This window comes from Balaenoptera borealis, assembly GCF_965194805.1.
Source record: "Balaenoptera borealis genome assembly, chromosome: 20".
Classification (NCBI taxonomy): Eukaryota; Metazoa; Chordata; class Mammalia; order Artiodactyla; family Balaenopteridae; genus Balaenoptera; species Balaenoptera borealis.
In genome coordinates, this window is record NC_138879.1 from 40,123,283 (window position 1) to 40,146,190 (window position 22,908).

Here is a 22,908-nt window from a genome sequence, read left to right on the forward strand (position 1 = left end):
TGTCTCCATTTCCTGCCCCATGGACTTAGTCCTCAGTTTTGCCATGCACTCACACACCAATTCTTTCACCCCACAATCCTAGCTCCTGGACACCCAATCTGGGTCCTCCTGCCCCAAACCAGAAGAATGTGGACAGGTGTGGTTGCCAGCCTCCAACATGGCTCACAATGAATCTCACCTCCTAATGTTCAGAAGGCCATCCCCTCCCACACTGACTAAGGCTGACCTGTGTAACTAATGGGGGTATTGTGGGAATGACAGTGCAGAACTTCTGAAACTAGGTTATAAAAATCCTACAGCTCTGTTTTGCTCACTCTCAATTCATTTGCTAGAAGGGAGACCGGCTGCCTTGTCAGGAGAACACTCGCGCAGCCCTCTGGAGAGGTCCTCATGGGAAGGAACTGAGTGAGATCTGCCATCAGCCAGCGCTAACTTGCAAGGTATGCGAGTGATCGGGCCACCTTGGAAGGAGCTCCTCCAACGCCCATCAAATTTGGCTGACTGCAGTCCCTGCCAGCATCCTGGCTGCAGCCTCATGAGACCTGAGCCAGAACCATCAGGTAAGCTGCCCTCAATTCCTGGTCCACAGAAACTATGTGAGAGAATAAATGTAGGATATGGTTTTAAGCTGCAAAGTGTTTAGGATAATTTATCACTCAACAGATTAGTAATACAGAAAGTATATCCCTTTTTTACATATGAAACAACACTTAAGTGCGAACAGTTAAGAGTCTTGCTCAAAGTCACTTGGAACAAGGGGAGAAGTCTGGATTAAACCCAGGTCTGTCTGATAGCAAAGCGCAACTCAACTCCCTGCAAACAGTGACATTTCAGTTTTAGTGGCAGTCTAGGGAAGTGACTAGAGCTAGACATTCTTTTTTTGAAATTTATTTATTTTTGGCTGCATCGCGTCTTCATTGCTGCGCACGGGCTTTCTCTAGTTGTGGCGAGCGAGGGTGTCTCGTGGTGGCTTCTCTTGTTGCGGAGCACGGGCTCTAGGCGCGCGGGCTTCAGTAGTTGTGGTGCACGGGCTTAGTTGCTCCGCGGCATGTGGGATCTTCCCGGACCAGGGCTCGAACCCGTGTCCTCTGCATTAGCAGGCGGATTCTTAACCATTGCGCCACCAGGGAAGCCCGAGCTAGACATTCTTAATTCTAGCATTCCATCTAGGGTGATGGAAATTGTGAAAAGAAAAAGAATAGGCAGGATGAGGAGGGCAGAGGGAGAAAACATCCCTAATGTTGAGTTGATTTGGTTTTTGGCTCTAAGTAGAAGGTTTTTTTTGTGGGCTCACATGTTCCTCCTCCAAAGAATAACTGGCACAGTGTGGGGCAACACACACAAGCTCAGACCACAGAACTGAATGGGAATAAGGGGGAGGGGCCTGGCAGGGAGGGGCTAAGGGAATTAAGACTCACTGAGCATCTACTATTTGCCAGAGTCTTCACACCTCATTCAATCTTCCAAAAGTCCAGTGAGTTAAGGATTTTTACTCCTCTTTACAACAAGGAAACTATGTTCATAGCCACATATTCATTAAGTGGTTTAATCCCATGCCTTCTGATTCCAAATCTTGGGCTCTTCCCACCATTCTAGTCTGTCTCTTGGGCACACTGTGTAACCAAACTAGGTTTTGTGGGGAAAAAAAACTCCCCCAAAACTGGTTCTTCCATTGCTGGCTGTATGTTACACATAATCTTACCACACACTGAACAGCAAATAAACTGAAATGCAAATAAAACCTATTCATCCTAGATTATAAACCATAATTTCTGATATTGGAAAAAACCATACTCTATACCACTTTATCACTAAGCCTCAAAATAAAACTGACTGAAGCACTAAGAAAAGAGAAAACCATGAATATACATTTACTTACCAAGGTGACTGGCACTCTCTGATCAGGTGCTATGGAAGAATCTGGTTTATATTGTTGTATTAAGCCTGTACCCAGTTCTTCCAGAAGCTGCCAAGATAAAAGAAATAGATTATCAGAGATGAGTATTAGAACCATGGAGGTAAAAAGCCACTTCAGTTTGGAGATTACCTCAAATCAAGGGGAAAAGTAATTTCCAACTGATTTTCTTTCTTTTCTCAGTAACTCCTATCTCAGAGGCATTCTTTCCAGGAGCAAAATCACCAAGTATATATTGTTAATTTATTACCAAATCAACTCTTTGGGTTTACATGTAGAGCTGAAAATAGAGGAAGGTACTGATATCACTTCCCTACCTGAAACCTCCTAAAGAAACTCAGAATTGATGGACATGCAGCAGAGGGAAGAACATAGAAGGAAGAGAAGAAAGAAGCACACAGTTTTTTTTTTCTTCTTTAAAACTGGGGTATAGCTGCTGTACAATGTTGTGTCAGTTTCCACTGTACAACCAAGCAAATCATCTATATGTCTACCTATATCCCCTCCTGGATACCCCTCCCACCGCCCCCATCCACCCATCTAGGTCACCACAGAGCACCAACCTGTGCTCCCTGAAGCACAGGGCTTTTAGTGAAAATTACCTTTGCTCCATGAAGCTGGACAGACGGATCTGCCTCCCCCAGGCACTTGCAAATCACCTCTCCAAGCTCCATCAAGTAGACCTGAGTCATTGAAAAGTAGCCCCTTGCCAGATGAGCCAACACCTGCAAAGAAAACAGGGGATTAACCCCAAGACCTGAATGCAGGACTGCAATATCCAGAAGTATTTCAATATTTCAGAAATCACTCACATTCAACAAGGGGCTGAAATCTGATGTTAATGAAATGAAGAACAACCATAATCTTCAATTAAGTATATCATAAAATTTTATGGTGCTTTATAATTTACAAAATGTGTTTCATTTAGATTATCAATATTATCACACTTAAGCCTGGGAACAATTTATCTACTGGTAGGTATTTATTGAGTATTTCAGCTGAAGAAACTAAGACTGAAAAAGTTAAAGGTTAAAGAGGTTAAAGGACATGTTCAATATTAACCAGATAATTAGCAGACCCTAGCACCAAAAAACAAATACTTTAGGGTGTACAGAAAAAACAAATACTTTAATATTTTAAAAATATTACAGAAAAACAAATACTTTAATCTAGGGTGGTTTTCTTCCTTTGAAGGAGCAAATACTTTGTTGTCTCTAAGCAGATATAAGACCAAAGAGAAGTTTATAGAATATTAAACATTTATTTAACTTTCAGACGCAGAAATCAAAGATTAACTCTACAAATTCTTTCAGAATTATTATATAATCTATTATACGGACCTGCCATATAATACATGAGGTGACTAAAATGGCTTGCAACAAAAGGGGACGAATGTGATATTTTACAACCAATCCCCCCCAACCTACCCCCCCAAAACAAAACAACAAACAAAGCATTCACACCTGAAGTGTGAATTCACACACAACTCCCACTAACACCAATGACACACGGCTTGGTTTGACCTTATTTTCACAGACTTACTCCTCAGGAAGTAATCACCCCATGAAGAAAGGATGATTACTTCCATTTCAGAGATGAGGAAATGGAACCTCCTACCTGTAAGGCCTCCAGTCGCAAGGGGAAGGGCTCATAGGTGCTTCCTCCTGTGGAGCCAGCATCGCTACCTGAACAGGCATCTTCCTTGGGCAGAACAACAATGGAAATGCAAAGTCGAATGAGCCAGCAGGGCTCTGAAGACACCTTTGGCGAGCTAACTGCGGCTTCTTCCAGAAAGGGTCCTGAAGGGGCTTTCTTCCACCAATCAGGAGGACTGACGTGAGGAGTGGCTGAATTGCTATTGCTGAGTCCAGAAGAACAGGGCTGTTGTAAAAGTAGCCGGACTTCAGGTAAAGGTGCGTGAGTGGACACTATGGCCCCCAATAGTGTGAGACTTGACACACGAACGTTAACATCTGTCAAAGGAATCGAAAAGAACCTATCACCACAGGAACAGCTACCATAAGGATCGTAACTATCCCTGCAGGCAATTAAGAATTATGGCTTCTTTGTTTAACCTGAATCTAATTAAACCTCTAGACCTAACTTCCAGTTTATGGGACAGAAGTGTAAGTTAACACTGTAAAGAAAATACCCAACAAATTGAGAGTATACGACATACTATAAGACAACTGGCTTGGACCCTTCCAAAATCAGTATCATAAAAGAAAGAAAAAGGGCCACAGACTCCTCTAGAGTCAAAAAGACTAAAGTGAGGAGGCAGGACAAGATGGCACAGTAGGAAGACGCTGGACTGTCTCCTCCCAAGGACAGGAAAATTACAACTGCATAGAGAGCAACTATCTCTGAGAATGACTGAAAGACTAGCAGAGAAGATTCTCCATAACTAGGGATAAAAGGAAAAAAAAAAGCCACACTGAGACAAGTAGGAGGGGCAGAGACACGGTCTGGCAGGGACCTACACCCCCAGTGCTGTGGACCACAGGCAGGAGGGATTTCACAGCCTCAGAGGTCGGCTCTGAACCCCACATTGGGCTCCCCAGCCCAGGGGACATGCATCAGGAAGATGAACCTCCATAATGCCTGGCTTTGGAAACCAGCAGGGCTTACATCCAAGAGAGAGCCAGAGGGCTGCAGAGAATTGAGAATCCACTCTAAAAGGCTGTACACAAAAACTCACTCACTCCAGGTCCTGGCACACAGACAGCAGTTTGAAAAGTGCCTGATCATATGTGAAGGAGATTCATTGACTAATATTAAGGCGTGTCACCAAAAGGTACTGAGGAGCTGGCGAGTGCCACTTAAAAATTTTTTTTTCTTTGTCTCCCTCTCTACCTAGGTGGCCAGGCACTGGCAGGCACCAGTTGTTTTTGTTTTTGTTTTTGCCTGAGCCACACAGCTTGCAGGATCTCAGTTCCCTGACCAGGGATCCAACCCAGGCCACAGCAGTGAAAGCACTGAGTCCTAACCACTGGACTGCCAGGGAATACCCAGGCGGTCACCAGTTCTGACTCTCTCCATCTAATTTACTAGCATCACTCAACCTGCCCTGGGTTCACCTGCGGATTCAACCCAGCTAGTGCTAATCTAATGCAGTCCCCAATTACAGCCAGCTGCACTGGGAACCAACCCTACTCCCTAGCACACCTGCAGAAAGCATGGCCCAGCCACAGCAAAAGGGCACATGCAACCCACACAGGAGACACTCCTGGAGCACCTAGCTCTGGTGACCAGGGGGGACCATACTACTGGGCCTCACAGGACACCTTCTATACTTAGCCACTCTATCAAGAACAAGAAATGTAGATGATCTACCTAATACATAGAAACAAACAGAGGGTTAGGCAAAATGAGGAGACAAAGAAATATGTCCCAAATGATAGAACAGGACAAAACCTCAGAAAAAGAACTAAATGAAATGGAGACAATCAATCTTCCAGATAAAGCGTTCAAACTAAGGATCATAAAAATGCTCTCTGAACTCAGGAGAAGAATGGAAGGACACAGTGAGAACTTCTACAAAGAGACAGAAAATATAAAAAAGAACCAATCAGAGCTGAATAAAATAACAAAAATGAGAAATACACTAGAGGAAACCAAATGCAGATTAGATGATACAGAAGAACAGATCAGCAATCTGGAAGACAGGCTAATGAAAATCATCCAAATGGAAAAGCAAAAAGAAAAAAGAAACAAGAAAAATAAGGATAGTTTAAGGGACCTCTGTGACAACATAAAGTGTACTAACATTCACATTATAGGGGTCCCAGAAGGAGAAGAGAGAGGGACAGGGACAGAAAATCTCTTTGAAGACATAATGGCTGAAAACTTTCCAAACCTGGCAAAGGAAACACACATCCAAGTCCAGGAATCACAAAAAGTCCCAAACAAGATGAACCCCAAAAGACCCACACCAAGACACATTATAATTAAAGTCAAAAGTTAAATAGAGGGCTTCCCTGGTGGCACAGTGGTTAAGAATCCACCTGCCAATGCAAGGGACACAGGTTTGAGCCCTGGCCCAGGTAGATCCCACATGCCGCAGAGCAACTAAGCTCGTGTACCACAACTACTGAGCCTGTGCTCTAGAGCCCACAAGCCACAACTACTGAGCCCATGTGCCACAACCACTGAAGCCTGCGTGCCTAAAGCCCGTGCTCTGCAACAAGAGAAGCCACCGCAATGAGAAGCCTGTGCGCCGCAACGAAGAGTAGCCCCCGCTCACTGCAACTAGAGAAAGCCCGCGCACAGCAACAAAGACCCAACACAGCCAAAACTAAATAACTAAATAACTAAATAACTAAATAAATTTACTTAAAAAAAAAAGTTAAATAGAGAATCTTAAAAGCAGCAAGAGAAAAACAACTAGTTACATATGGAGGAGCCCCAGAAGATGATCAGCTGACTTTTCAGCAGAAACTTTACATACCAGAAGGGAGTGGCACAAGATATTCAAAGTACTGAAAGGAAGAAAAACCCTTACAACCAAGAATATTCCCTCTGGCAAGGCTCTCATTCAGAATTGAAGGAGAGATAAAGAGTTTCCCAGACAAGCAAAAACTAAAGGAGTTCATCACCACTAAACTGACCTAACAAGAAATGTTAAAGGGACGTCTTTAAACAAAAAACACAAAATTATAAGTAGAAATATAAAAATTATGAAAGAAAAAAAATCTCACTATAAAGGCAAACATATAGTAAAAGTAGTGGATCAACCACCTATATAGGTACTATGAAGGTTAAAAGACAAAACTAGTAAAATCTTATATATCTACAATAATTAGTTAAGAGATACACAAAACAGAAAGATGTTAAAGATGACATCAAAAACATAAAACATGGGGGTAGGGAGTAAATATGTAGTGCTTTTAGAATGTGCTCAAACTTAAGCGACCATTAACTTAAAATAGACTGCTGTATACCAGGTTGTTATATAATAACCTCATGGTAACCACAAATCATAAAACAATACTAGATAAACTCAAAAAACAAGGAGAAAGGAATACAGTAAGTCCCCTACATGTGAACCTTCAAGTTGTGAACTTTCAAAGATGCAAACATGCGTTCCATCAATGTCAGGCGTGAGTAAAATAGCAGCTTGCCCTCCATCTCCTAGCTGACGATCCTTCAGCTCTACCATCTCCCACCTCCACTCCCTCCTCCAGTCAGTAACTCTTCTTGCCTGTTCACTCGATGCCAGCCCCTGTAGGCCAGCCATTATACTGCACTACTGTACTTTTCAAAGTACTGTAAGATTAAAAATGTTTCATTTTTTGTGTTTGTTTTTTATGTATTATTTGTGTATTAATATTATAAACCTATTACAGTACAATACTATATAGACAATTGTGTTAGTTGTGTACCTAGGCTAACTGTTTGACTTATGATCAAATTGGACTTACGAACGTGTTCTCAGAACAGAACTCGTTCGTATGTAGGGGACTTACTGTACAAACATAACACTCAAGAAAGTCATTAAATCACAAGAGAGCAAGAGAAGAGGAAAGGAACAGAGAAAAACAACAAAAATAACCAGAAAACAATTAACAAAAAGGCAGTAAGTACATAACCATCAAAAGTTACTTTAAATGAAAATGGACTAAATGCTCCAATCAAAAGACATAAGGTGGCTGAATGGATAAAAAAGCAAGACCCATATATATGCTACCTACAAGAGACTCACTTCAGATCTAAAGACGCACGGAAATTGAAAGTGAGAGGATGGAAAAAGATATTACATGCAAATGCAAATGAAAAGAAAGCTGGGGTAGTAATATTTATATCAGACAAAACAGACTTCACATGTACCACAATGTTCACTGCGGCACTATTTACAACAGCCAGGACATGGAAGCAACCTAAGTGTTCATCAACAGATGAATGGATAAAGAAGATGTGGCACATATATACAATGGAATATTACTCAGCCATAAAAAGAAATGAAATTGAGTTATTTGTAGTGAGGTGGATGGACCTAGAGTCTGTCATACAGAGTGAAGGAAGGCAGAAAGAGAAGAACAAATACTGCATGCTAACACATATATATGGAATTTAAAAAAAAAAAAAAGGTTCTAATGAACCTAGGGGCAGGACAGGAATAAAGATGCAGACGTAGAGAGGACATGGGGAGGGGGAAGGGTAAGCTGGGACGAAGTGAGAGAGGAGCACTGACATATATACACTACCAAATGTAAAATAGATAGCTAGTGAGAAGCAGCTGCATAGCACAGGGAGATCAGCTCGGTGCTTTGTGACCACCTAGAGGGGTGGGATAGGGAGGGTAGGAGGGAGACGCAAGAGGGAGGGGATACGGGGATATATGTATACATATAGCTGATTCACTTTGTTATACAGCAGAAACTAACACACCATTGTAAAGCAATCATACTCCAATAAAGATGTTAAAAAAAAAGACTTTAAATCAAAGACTGTAACAAAAGACAAAAAAGTGCATTACATAATGATAAAGAGATCAATCCAACAAGAAGATTTAACACTTGTAAATGTATGTGTACCCCACATAGGAACAGCTAAATACATAAAGCAAATATTAACAGACATGAGGAGATACTGACAGTAATATAGTAATAGTAAGGACTTTAACACCCCACTTATATCAATGGATAGATCATCCAGACAGAAGGAAACAATGTGTTTAAGGAAACACTGGCCTTAAATGACACATTATACTACCCTGACTTAATAGATATATAGAGAGAGAACATTCCACCCAAAACCAGCAGGATACACATTCTTTTCAAGTGCACGTGGAACATTCTCCAGGATAGATCACATATTAGGCCACAAAACAAGTCTCGATAAATTTAAGAAGACTAAAATCATATCAAGCTTCTTTTCAGACCAAAATCCTATGAGACCAGAAATCAACTATAAGAGAACAAACTGGACAAAACACAAACAAGTGGAGTCTAAACAACATGCTACTAAACAACCAATAGGTCACTGAAAAAAATCAAAGAGGAAATAAAAAAATACATTGAGACAAATGAAAATGGAAACACAGTGTTTCAAAATCTATAGGTCACAACAAAGGCAGTTCTTAGAGGGAAGTTTGTAGCAATACGGCCTACTTCAGGAAACAAGAAAAACCTCAAATAAACAATCTAACCTCATACCTAAAGGAAGCTAAAAAAAGAAAAACAAAACTCATAGGGGAAAATAAGGATCAGAGTGGAAATAGATACGAAAAAAAAAAAAAAAAAGAAAGAAAAAGAAAAGATCAATGAAACTAAAAGTTGGTTCTCTGAAAAGATAAACAGAATTGATAAATCTTCAGCCAGACTCATCAAGAAAAATAGAGAGGGCCCAAATCAATAAAATCAGAAATGAAAGAGGAGATACAACCAACACCACAGAAATATAAAAGATCATAAGAGATTACTATAAACAGTTATATGCCAACAAATTGGACAACCTAGAAGAAATGGATAAATTTCTAAAAACATACCATCTTTCCAAGACTGAATCAGAAAGAAAAAGAAAATCTGAACAGACCAATTACTAGTAATGAAAATTAAATCAGTAATCAAAAAAACTCCCCCATAACAAAAGTCCAGGACCAGATGGCTTCACAGATGAAGTCTACCAAACATTTAAAGAATACTTAGTATCAATTGTTCTCACACTATTCCAAAAAACTGAGGAGAATTCAATTTCCAAATTCATTCTACCAGGCCAGCATTACCCTGACAGCAAAACCAGACAAAGACACTACAAAGAAAGAAAATTACAGGCCAATATCCCTGATGAACACAGATGCAAAAATCCTCAACAAAATATTAGCAAACCAAAGTCAGCAATACATTAAAAGGATCACACATCGTGATCAAGTGGGATTTACCTCAGGGATGCAAGGATGGTTCAGTATCTGCAGATCAATCAACCTGATACACTACATTAACAATATGAAGAGTAAAAATCATATATCATCTCAATAGATGCAGAAAAAGCTTTTGACAAAATTCAACATCCCTTTATGCTAAAACCTCTCAACAAAGTGGATATAGAGGGAACATACCTCAACATAATAAAGGCCATATATGACAAACCCACAGCTAACATACTCAACAGTGAAAAGCTGAAAGCATTTCCTCTAAGGTCAGGAACAAGACAAGGATGCCCACTCTTGCCACTTCTATTCAATGTAGTATTGGTAGTCCTAGACACAGCAATCAGACTAGAAAAAGAAATAAAAGGCATCCAAATTGGAAAGGAAGAAGTAAAACTGTCACTGATGACATGATACTATATATAGAAAACCCTAAAGACTCCACCAAAAAACTATTAGAACTAATAAATGAATTCAGTAAAGTTGCATAAAATTAATATACAGAAATCTGTTGCATTTCTATTCACTAATAACAATCCATCAGAGAAAGAAATTAAGAAAACAATGCCATTCACAATTGCATCAAAAAAATAAAATACCTAAGAATAAATTTAGCCAAGAAGGTGAAAGACCTGTATTCTGAAAACTATAAGACATTGATGAAAGAAATTGAAGACAACACAAATAAATGGAAAGATACATATACCATGCTTATGGACTGGAAGAATCAATATTGTTAAAATGTCCTTACTACCCAAAGCAATCTACAGGTTCAATGCATTCACCATCAAAATACCCATGGCATTTTTCACAGAACTAGAACCAGTAATCCTGAAACTTGTAGGGAACCACCAAAGACCCCAAATAGCCAAAGCAATCTTGAGAAAAAAGAACAAAGCTGGAGATATCACATGCCCCTGATTTCAAACTATGCTACAACACTGCAGTAATCAAAACAGAATAGAGAGCTCAGAAATAAACCCACACTTATATGGTCAATTTATCTAGGACAATGGCGGCAAAAATATGCAATGGAGAAAAGACAGCGTCTTCAATAAATGGTGTTGGGAAACCTGGATAGCTACATGCAAAGGAGTGAAACTGGACCATTTTCTTGTATCATATACAAAAACAAATTAAAAATGGGTTTAAGACTTAAATGTAAGACCTGAAACCATAAAACACCTAGAAGAAAACATAGGTAGTACACTCTTTGATGTCAGTCTTAGCAGTATTTTTTGGATTTGTCTCCTCAGGCAAGGGAAACAAAAGCAAAAATAAGTAAGTGGGATTACATCAAACTAATAAGCTTTTACGCAGTGGAAGAAATCTTTAATACAATGAAAAGGCAACCTACTGAATGGGAGAAGATATTTGCCAATGATATATCCATGTGTGTGTGTGTGTTTATATATATATATATTTCTTAAAAAGGAAATCATACAACTCTGTAACAAAAAAAACCAATCCCATTAAAAAATGGTCAGAGAGCCTGAACAGCCCTTTCTCCAAAGAAGACATACAAATGGCCAAGAAAAACATGAGAAGATGCTCAACATTACTAATCACCACTAATCATCAGGGAAATCAAAAGCACAATGAGATATCAGCTCACATCTGTCATAATGGCTATCATCAAAAAGACAAGAAACAAGTGTTGGCAAGGATGTGAAGAAAAGGGAACCCTCGTGTACTGTTGGCAGGAATGTAAATTGGTGTAGCCACCATGGAAAACAGTATGGAGGTGCCTCAAAAATTAAAAACAGAATTACCATACGATCTAGCAATTCCACTTCTGGGTATTCACTCAAAGAAAACAAAAACATTGATTTGATATATGCACCCCAATGTTCACTGCAGCATTATTCACAATAGTCAAGATATGGAAACAACCTAAATGCCCAACCTAAGTGGATAAAAAAGATGTGGCACATGTATACAATGGAATATTACTCAGCCATTAAAAAAAAAAAAGAAGGACTTCCCTGGTGGTGCAGTGGTTAAGAATCCGCCTGCCAATGCAGGGGTCATGGGTTCAAGCCCTGGTCCGGGAAGATCCCACATGTCGCAGAGCAACTAAGCCTGTGCGCCACAACTACTGAGCCTGTGCTCTAGAGCCCGTGAGCCACAACTACTGAGCCCATGTGCCACAATTACTGAAGCCATGGGCCTAGAGCCTGTGCTCCACAACAAGAGAAGCCACTGCAATGAGAAGCCAGGGCGCCGCAACTAGAGAAAGCCCGCACGCAGCAATGAAGACCCAATGCAGCCAAAAATAAATAAATTAATTAATTAATTTCAAAAAAAAAAAAAGAAATCTTGCCATTTGCAACAACATGGATGGAACTAGAGGGTATTATGCTAAGTTAAATAAGTCAGACAGAGACAAATACTGCATAATCTCACTTATATGTGAAATCTAAAAAACAAAACAAATGAACAAACGAAACAGAAACAGACTTACAGACAGAGCAAATTGGTGGTTGCCAGAGGAGGTTAGGGGATGCATGAAATAGGTGAAAGGGATTAAGAGGTTACAAACTTCCAGTTATAAAATAATTAAGTCACAGGGATATAATATACAACATAAGGAATATAGTCAATAATACTGTAATAATTTTGTATTGTGAGAGATGGCTAGCTACTAGACTTATCGTGGTGATCACTTGTGATGCATTTAAATGTTGAATCATTATGTTCACCTGAACATAATGCCAACTATACTTCAAGTAAAAAAAAAGTTAAAAAGGCTTAAGTGACATAAAAACTAAATATAGGGCTTCCCTGGTGGCACAGTGGTTGAGAGTCTGCCTGCTGATGCAGGGGACACGGGTTCGAGCCCTGGTCTGGGAAGATCCCACATGCTGCGGAGCAACTAGGCCTGTGAGCCACAACTACTGAGCCTGCGCGTCTGGAGCCTGTGCTCCGCAACAAGAGAGGCCGCGATAATGAGAGGCCAGCGCACCGCGATGAAGAGTGGCCCCCGCTTGCCGCAACTACAGAAAGCCCTCGCACAGAAACGGAGACCCAACACAGCCAAAAAATAAATAAATAAATAAATAAATAAAGGAGTTCCTTTAAAAAAAAAGCCTTCCATTGAAGAGCTCCTCGGAGCACCTCTTATCTACTAGATGAGATGCTGCCCCATTCGTGAATCGTTCAACAAAGTCAATTAGGTCTTCAAATCTACTCGGTTGAATTTAAAAAAAAAAAAACAACAAAAAAAACTAAATATAATGCATGAACCCTGAATGAACCCAGGTTTTTTAAAAAAAAGCTATAAAAGAATTTTGGGGACACATGAGGAAATCTGAATGTGGACTAGACATTAGATAATACTATGGAATCAATGTAATTTTCTTAGGTGTGAGAATGGTATTGTGTTTTTTAGGAGATTGTCTTTATTTTGGGGAGATACATACTGTGGTATTTAGGGTGAAATATGTCTATAATTTACCTTCAAATGGTTCAAGGGAAAAAAGTCTATATAAATATGTACACATAGACCAAAATATGCATATAAACACACACACGTACACATATACACACTGATACATATATGTAGAGAGAGAGAGAAAACAAATATGACAGTGTTAACAACTGTTAAGTCTAGGTAGAGGTAACAGGTGCTCACTGTACAATAGTAAAAATTTTCTGTGGGTTTGAACATTTTAATAATAAAAGGTTGCTGGAGGACCAAGTCAGATACTTGAAAAGGACCTTTGAGACATGGTCCACTCCCCTCAGTCTGCAGATGAAGAAAAGCTAGTGCAGTGGAATGAGCAGGGGACTGAGCCAGAAGACTTGGGTTGTCTTAATCTTACTTCTGCAACTAACGTCATAAGCAATCTTAAGGCAAGATTTACCTTCCTGGGTCCCCTTTTACACATTGGTGAAAGGGATGAATTGGACTTTGTTTACATATCATTAGCTCATTTAAGCCTCATAAAAATCTTATGAGGTAGGCATAGATCTTCCTGTTAGGAGGAAATTAGGGTTCAGAGAAGGGCATGGCTATGCGATGGCAAAAATGGGAGTGAGCTGCAGACTGACACTGGGTCCAGAACATCTCCCACGATGCCACAAAAACATCCGTGCCTCCTTCAAGTTCTACAATTCTGACTAAGAACTCAACAAAATGTGGTCTGATCCCAAAGCTTGCAAACAAAAGAAAAACAAATCTTCTAAAGGCAACACATATATATTATATGTGAGAGTAAGTCAGGAAATAAGAAATAAGACTGTAGTTAGTGGAGATTTGAGGTTCTGAAATTTTATCTGAACTCGAGGAGATAATGTTAAAGAAGTTAGGTTTTATATTCCACTTCTTCTTTCCAAAATGAGGATAATGCCTGTCTATCTGACTGTCCATCCATCCTCTACTTATATCTAAAGGATATGAACTATTACATACTAGAGTGGGACCCCCTGGGATTTTGCTCAATCTCAATTCTAAAGGGATACTCTGGTCACTGCACTGATGCATTGAAGAGGCATTAAACTTTACAGTTAATTCTCCAGGTCACTTCTTTCCAGTGGTGTCCACTGAGGCTTTAGCGGTCAAAAGTGGGGTTCTAGCAATAGTTGATTCCCCCTAAAATTTGAGGAGAATAAGCAGAGATATCTTAGAGCTATAACAATGCCCTATTTTTTTAAACTAATAATCTAGATCTGATTGATATAAAGAAGCAATCAGTTTCAAACTACCACCAACCTTTGTGGCGGATATAAGGCTTTATCTGGTTCCAGACTTTGGTCAGCAGGCTGAGTTTCAGACGGTTATAAGGTGAATTTGATACTAAGTTTGCAAGGCACTGCAAAACACAAAGAAGAGCTCATCAGTGGGCCTGATATAGTCACAGCATAGAGACAAAATTTTAGAGCCTTTAATTTAGAAAGTCTTTATACTTATTTAAAAATCAGTCCTTTTTTTTTTTCCAGGGGGAATAGCACTTGTACTCTCATTGGTACAATTTAATACTAAAGATAAAGCAGTATTTTTAGTAAATCATTTATTTGGACATACAGAGATTATAGGTATGATCAGACAAGTAGGAACAGACTTCCAAACAGGATATCTTTAATAAAATTACTACTTAGTTATATTCTTAAGTCAATTCACTTTTGGGCAATATAAACATTATGCAAAAAGAGAGAAACTGCCTCTATAACTCACCGATAACTTGGCACATTTACCTTAATTATCTGAGTAAGGGTCTGTGAGGATGATTCAGCCACCAAAGCTAACAAAAGACATCTGTGCAACTCTTTAATGCTAGAAGCGATCATTACAGAAAAGGGAGTGAAAGCCCTTCTGTGGTCACTGGTATCTTCAGCAACAGAAAGAAACTGCTTTGAGCCTTCCAAGATGGCAGATAAAACTTGCAGAGCACAGGCACGCGTCTGAAATTTCAGGATGACGCACATCAGTTAGAAATCAGGACTCGAATCCCCTTCTTCCTATATATGTTTTTCATTTTCAAAGCATTTAGGATCCCTTTAATTAGAGGAATAAAGGCAATGTGATTATCCATCAGGCCCTAAGAGCAGCCGTGAACTAAGCCACCTGCGTGCCGCCCCAACCCCACATTTCAAAAAACCAACAGAGCCTCAAATCACATTGCTGTTAGGGTTTCCTACTGTAAGGAATAAGCCTAGGCTGCCCCACAGTATAAAAACCTGATGTCATAAGCATGAAAATAACTTAAAGATGAGAAGCCTAGTTTATTAAAGCATAAAGCCAAATGAAAAGAGAAAAGCAAACCGCCTGTGGGCAGGAAAAACTACACACATCTAGGGTCTGTTTCATATCAAAGTTCCTGAGGACCTTCTGCTTTACGTTCCAACCTAAAGCATCCATGAGTGCTCAATATAGAGATATTAGAAACTTTGTGCATACTCAGCCTGGCAGGCATCATTAGTGACCCAACTTTCAGAAACATTCTAAGGTACAGAAAATAAAATCTGCAATAAAATCTTTGATACTCAAAGGAATACTATTAAATATAACTTTATGGATAGAAAGGAAAACATGTGCACCTTTATCAATGGACTGCTCTATTTATCACGAATAGTGCCACTGCATTAAGATTTTCTTTATAAGGTTAAAAGATTACTTGTAATTGGTATTCTGATGATTCTGTAGTATTAAAAATCAGAAAAGAAAAAAAGAAAGGAAAAGAAAGCCAATTTAACCAAAATGGAATGTAGGTGATAAATGCAGGACTACTAATATGAAATAATACTGTACCCTCTTTGGCCAGCTAACCCCAAAATGTCAATTAAACCTTTCAGTCAGATATTTAAAAAGCAAGGAATCAACATTATAATTCTAGGATCTAATCTAAGTATTTACTCAATATGAAGCATATCTTGAGTTTGGTGTGAAAAAGGTTTTCCAGAAAATCTTCAACTGTTATCTCCAAATTACCAAGAAATAAATCATTTCTGCATGCTTTTTGTAGAATGGAATCATAAACAAAAAACTAAAGATTTATTGCTTTGAGAACAAATTTGTAGTATAGTAGTATGAGTCTTTGGAATTAAGCATAATCACTTAAGGAAGGCAGGAAGTTGACAATGTATTAGGAAAGTGTGTGTGAGAGAGACAGAGAGACAGAGAGACAGAGAGAGCTCGTGCACAAGTCAGCTGGTCCAAGAAGAACTCAGATGAGGTGCTAGCAACCCTTTTCCATAAAGCGCCAGTAGCACAAATTTTATAGTCTAGACTTCGCAGGCCACAGAGTCTTTGTTGCGACTACTCAACTCTGCTATGGGAGCACAGACACTGTACAAAGAAATAAATGTGACTGTGTTCAAATAAAATTTTACTTATGGACAGTGAAATCTGAATTTCATATAAATTTTACATGTCACAAAATACTATTCTTTTGATTAAAAAAGTTTTTTTGAAAGTGTAAAAACCATTCTTAGATCATAGGTCATACAAAAACTGGTAGTTGGCCAGATTGGGCCCACAGGCCATAGTCTGCCAACCTCTGATTAGATTGCTGGCTGGTCTTAACCAAAAAAGGCGGATGTTATGCTAAACCTCCATTTCTTTAGAACATAATTAAAAATTACAAGTTCAACAGCTCAACAAACCAAATAAAATTAAAAGCCAAGTTGTAGAAAGAAATTAACTAATACTCAGAAGTAAACATTTTTCAGCTCAATTAACTTTGGTACCCAAAGTGGGAAAAAGCATTCATGACTATCACAGATGAAAACAAAAGAATGTCACTGAGGGCTTCCTTGGTGGCGCAGTGGTTGAGAATCTGCCTGCCAATGCAGGGGACACGGGTTCGAGCCCTGGTCTGGGAAGATCCCACATGTCGCGGAGCAGCTAGGCCCGTGAGCCACAATTACTGAGCCTGCGCATCTGGAGCTTGTGCTCCGCAACAAGAGAGGCCACGATAGTGAGAGGCCCGCGCACTGCGATGAAGAGTGGCCCCCGCTTGCCGCAACTGGAGAAAGCCCTCGCACAGAAACGAAGACCCAACACAGCCATAAATAAATCAATCAATAAATTAAAAAAAAAAAAAAGGAATACAACCAATATATTAAAAAAAAAAAAAGAATGTCACTGAAATTAGTCATTTTTTACCATCGAGGTATAAAATCTACATGGAAATATGATACTATATTGAATTTTACTTCTCATAGTGCTGATTTATTTCCTTTAAACACTGTTTTATATACCTTTGTTGTTATAAAAATGCTATTCATGACACTGAATCAGGTTCAAGTTCTGCTTCATTTATTTTTATATCAATATTTAATACTGTTTACCATTCTAATCAGCACTTCCAGCAGAAAGTACTGATGTACAAGCAAACCATAAGAGGTGCAGCTCTCCAGAGAGCTCATTTTGTTAAGTTTTTATTATCTGAATATTTATGTTGGTAGATGAAAGCCTTTTTAATCTTATAAACATCAGTGCACTCAGTTTCACTAGAGGGTAGTTTTACCCCCTTGGGCACGAAGGCTTGTTCAAAGGTAATGAAACAAGAAAGCACTTTTCCTTTTTTGCTATTTAAGGATATAGTAGAAATTTTTGCTGAGGTAGCTCAGTCAATCCTTATTTTTTCCTTTTTTATGTATGTTCAGCCTCAGCATATTTCTGGGAGAGTGATGAAGTCGTTACTGCTGGGAACGGCTACCACTGAGGTTTCAATGCAGGGCACCTGGCTGTGCTTGTCTTTGGCTTTGTCCAAGTCCTGATTATTCTTCACATATGTTCAGGGTTGATTTCATTTGAGCACACCCCCAAAGTTGGGTGCCTTTTAGGTGGAGGCATGTGCATACTGTGTCAAGGTCTCTAGATTTAGAGACCTCCAAGCAAAGGTCACCTGTTCTTAACTGACCATAAAAGAGGAAACCTGATTACCTACTATTCCGTGACGGTTAAAAGTTTCAACTCTTTATTCTCTCTCTTAGTTATGCTATCTATTATCTAGATTTTGATTTGTTTCTACATTTCATAGCTCTCTAAAAGAGAAACAAATAATCATCATGGAATTTGAAAATCAGGATAATTCTAAAGGTACCAAGAGGAAGGTATGCCCTACAGTTTGTCCCTTAGGTCGAGTCTTGTTGATATATATACATAATCTACTTTTGTAACACCTGAGGAAATCATAAAGAAGAAATTCTTAAATTAGTCATATTGTTACTAGTAGTAGAAGTATTATTTTAATTAGTCGTATTATTATACTGATTGCTCTATCTTGCCTGAAAACATAGGATGTGCTTTCTGAAGCACATTTCCAGCATGTAAACATGTGACAATTTCCCAAGTACCATCACACTGCCAAATCCTAGAGGAAATTTCTAAGTTTTCTCCTTCTCAATGAACCATTCTAGCATCTTACATTCCAGTTTCCTGAAAATAATCCCTGTCATTGTTGGTGTTCTGAATGGAGTAGTCCAATCATGTTTCCTTCTGCCCATTTCTCTCTGGAAAATTTCTCAGTATATCAGTGACAATTGTGCTTCCAACTGAATCTACCATAGGTCATATCAGAGCTGCCATGAACTCAAAACCATCATCACTGTGTACTTCAAGGAGAAGAGACACTATTTTTGTCTTGTCATGTTTCATCCTGGCTAAGACAAACTTCAGTCTATGCTATCCAACTCTATACTCACCAGAGGTGACCACTCAGCTTTTACACATGGCTGCGCCTTTTAACCTAGCTCTGATCAATCCAGAATGCCGTTCTATTCCAATGACATGAACTAGTACTTTTTTTTTGGCCATTTCTTGCGGCATGTGGGATATTAGTTCCCCGACCAGGGACTGAACCCGCACCCCCCGCAGTTGAAGCTCAGGGTCTTAACCACTGGACTGCCAGGGAAGTCCATGAACCAGTACTTTTAATTTTTACACGTAACTTTCTAGAAGTCTTTCTAAAAAGCCTCTCTCACTGACATCATCTACCAAAACACTTTCTTCTAACATGGGTCTTGGTTCACAATTAATTACACACTATGGACAGTTTGCAGTGGTGCGCTCCAAGACCTGTTGTGGACAATTATCATGACACTTATTTACACCCTTCTAAACCTAGTATCTGCTAAAAAATCTGAATATATTCATTTCGCTTGCCATTACACTGAACTCATGAATTTTAATCATTACTTTGATCTTTTAAAAAACCTGTATAAGAATGATGACTGGTCTTCCCTTTCTCCAGGACCTTTGTGTGGCGTTCACACTAGACCTAGGACTTCTCCAGAAGGGAGTTCTATATTTTTTTTCACTCATCACGTCTCTTGCATTACTGAAATTAAACAGCAAGAACATATCTAAGAAGTACCCCAATCAAGGAGGACCACTTTGCAATAAGTAAAATTTCTCATGGCAAGTCAAATGTAAATGTTTGAAAAATACAAAGATATAAACATCATGAAAATTATTTCAATCTACTTTCATCTCCATCTCCTTGGCTACTTACGGCAGCTCCCCTCAGCTGGAGGGTCTTCAAAAACATAAATACATATATATATATATTTTCAACCTTCATAGCAGTTTTCCTTCCAATTACTAGAATGGCCTCATTATTTATTTATTTGCCACCACCATTTTTCAGGTTCTCATTTGCTGATGATTCAGTCAATCTGAAAAATTTCTACTGGTTTAACTATTTAGTATATTGGGTATTTGAAATACTGTACAAGGCATTTTTTTGTGTGCATAATTGAGGCTAGTTTATTTTTCTCCACCCTGTAAAAGTGTTGAAGGGTCATTTAGAAGTTTTCTTATATAGTAATTAGCTAGTCAAGGAGATGATCAAAGGGAGTTTCAATGTATGATGGATTGCTAGTCCTCCTTACTTCTAAGGGAAAAATCTTAAAAACAGAAAATAATACTATTGGCCTAACTAAAACTATTCATTTTGAGAGGGTAGGTTAATTACCTGAGGATAACAGATGCCATTTAGCATGAGTTTTTAATGTTCGTTATTTTAAGAGGAATCTAAATGGCAGACTATTTTCCTTATTTGGGTAAAAAGCTAACTTCTGGAAAAGAGCTAACATATCCAAGAAGAGGCAAATATTTGATCAGCCATAGTTACCTTGCTGTAGCTATCCACGACTGCCAAGTTACTTTTCCTTCTTTTCTAAAAATAAGTTTTTCTCATTAAACTATGTATTACTATTTATTACATGTGATTTGAAAAATATGGAAAAGTTGAAGGAAAAAAACCACTGTTGGGATCATATAATTCTATATCCTATACTTTCATAAAGCCTCATCAGCATTTCCCTAAGCCTTACACATCTTTCATAACCATTATATACCATGATGTTCCACTGAGTATTAAAGCCACTTTTAACTTTTTCCTATTATAAACACCATGGCAATCAACATTTTCATAAAAGAGAGAGAAGCACAGCCGCTTCAGCGCAGCTCAAAGAGGACACTGAAACAATAACTCAGTGTGCTCATGCTTCAAGCAAGCCCTGGGGCAGGAGGTGAGCTCAGTGTGATCTCCCTCTACCTGATATTCACATAAGCCCATCTCCTATCCTCCTGCCCATTTAGTGGTTCTCAAGTCAGGACTTGGGTCGGTATTAATAAGAGCCTTGTTCAGATAAGATCAGATGGGGCAGAGAAAACAACAAAGACTTGTAAAGATTTTCTTCCTAGTTATAACACTTAGAATTTAAATGCTCTTACCTTTGGAGAAGGATCTTTTAAAGTAAGAGTCATCAAGGACACAGACTGTGGGCTTCCAAGCTCAGGTGTATCAGGAACAAAGGCTGACCAGTAGCCATAAAGAACTTTTTTTTCTATTGATTTTATAGTAGAAAGAAAACAGGCTAATGCTCCTTGGCGAACTTTGGCTTGGTAAGACCTTTAATAACCAAAAGAAGGAAGAAAAAAGCCTTTTAATTGTTTTTAAAAACATAAGCATGAAATGCTATTTATTCCAGCCATCTCAAATGATACAGTGGGAAATTCAACATTCTAAATAAATCTGAAAGATGCCAACATTTTAAAAATTATTTCAAAATGTGATCAAAACATGTTAAAGCAATTTGTTTATCTAACAAGTTAATAAAGTCAACAATTAAAAAAACACAACTAGATAGAGAATAAGAGGGCAACATTTTGATATCAGGAAATCAGTATTAAATATGAGATACTGCAGAGTATCCATTCATCCAACAGATAATGTACTGAGAATCCTTACGTATGTGCCAGGCACTGTGCTGAGGCTGGCAGACATAAACTAAGTCCCTGCCCTTGACAAGCTTATTAATGGCAGAGACACAGGGTTAAAGAGATTACAACACAGTAATCAGAGATAAGTCAAAGAGTCACATAGGAGGGGTACCTAAGCCGGAATAGGGGGTCAGAAAAGGCTTCTCAGAGTATATGATTGCTGAGCTCATACTGAAGATGGGTAGTGGTTAACAAGGCAAAAGGCAAAAAAAGTGAAAGAAAGAATAACCCAGGCAGAGGAACCACATGTACAAAGGCAGATAGGAGAACAATGCAAAGTGCAGAGTAATACAAAGTCCCACGTAAATGAGACTCCTCCAAGTTAAATCACATGCGGCAGTCAAGACTTTTAAGCAAGGTTAGAAACTTATACACACAACTCAGAACGTAAGGCATAAAAATATAACAAAATACTACTACCTCACTTGACTCTGCATGCCTCCTTCAGCGTCAGAATAGTCTGACTCACTACTGCTGACTCTCTTCCAAATGGAAGAACTGAAGGATGAGGAGACTTGGTCTTTTCCTGCAGCTCCACTTCCAGCTAATGGCAAACTCGGAACACCCAGGGAGGAGGGGCACTGAGTGTCCCCTTTATGCGGGTTCAGTCTGCCTGAGCCAGTGACTGGGGCTACTTCTCTTTCACCACTGGATTCTTCCTCCTCCTCCTCTCCTTGCTGGATTTTCTTCACTTTTACTTTTGATTTTTTCCTTTTATTCTGATTTTAGGAGCAAATGAAAACATATATATGATAGCTATTGGTAACTTCTCATTTGATAATTACTAAGTATGTCCCCAACACGTAGTATGGATAAAGAAGAGGAGAAGAGAAAAAAGCGGCACTTAATACTCCATGCGTCAGGCACTATGCTAAGTGTTTACGTACACCTTACTGGACCATAAGAAACAAAGTAGGAAATACATGGGACAGAGCAAAACTTGTGACCTGGGTTTAATAAATTCTACATCTGTGATCCTGGGCAAATCATTTAGCCTCGCTGAGCTTGCCTTTCCTCATCTGTTTAAGTACGGACTAATGCCACCTTCCTTGCACGGTTGTGAAAGCATTCAGCCTTCTCAACAAAGGTTCTGCAAGAGATCAAGGTCTACAGAAAATGACTTGAGTGATTATTTTCTCAGGTCTCCCAAACAGGATACGCAGCTAGCACCACTCTAGATGCACAGGAGGGATGTTACTCCTTTACATACAATCCAGGTTTTAGAGCACTGGGGCTTTGTAGATATAAAGTAAAAGCCTGGGACTTCCCTGGTGGTCCAGTGGTTAAGACTCCACATTTCCACTACAGGGGGCACGGGTTCGATCCCTGATCGGGGAACTAAGATCCCGCATGCCGTGCAGCGCAGCCAAAAAACAAAAAACAAAAAACAAA

General features: G+C 39.1%; 1 protein-coding gene across 13 annotated transcripts in view; it reads right to left on the minus strand.

Moving 5' to 3' along the window:
• HEATR6 (HEAT repeat containing 6) overlaps positions 1 to 22,908 on the minus strand; it is a 137,886-nt gene that overhangs the window by 100,626 nt on the left and 14,352 nt on the right. For all 13 annotated transcript variants that reach the window (XM_082373930.1, XM_082373921.1, XM_082373929.1 and 10 more), the window contains 7 exons: positions 21,937 to 22,235; positions 20,968 to 21,145; positions 14,979 to 15,185; positions 14,497 to 14,596; positions 3,533 to 3,888; positions 2,518 to 2,640; positions 1,880 to 1,966 (listed from right to left, as the gene is read on the minus strand). In XM_082373930.1, the coding sequence (XP_082230056.1) occupies positions 1,880 to 1,966; positions 2,518 to 2,640; positions 3,533 to 3,888; positions 14,497 to 14,596; positions 14,979 to 15,185; positions 20,968 to 21,145; positions 21,937 to 22,235 (1,350 nt within the window). The remainder of the gene's footprint in view (positions 1 to 1,879; positions 1,967 to 2,517; positions 2,641 to 3,532; positions 3,889 to 14,496; positions 14,597 to 14,978; positions 15,186 to 20,967; positions 21,146 to 21,936; positions 22,236 to 22,908) is intronic.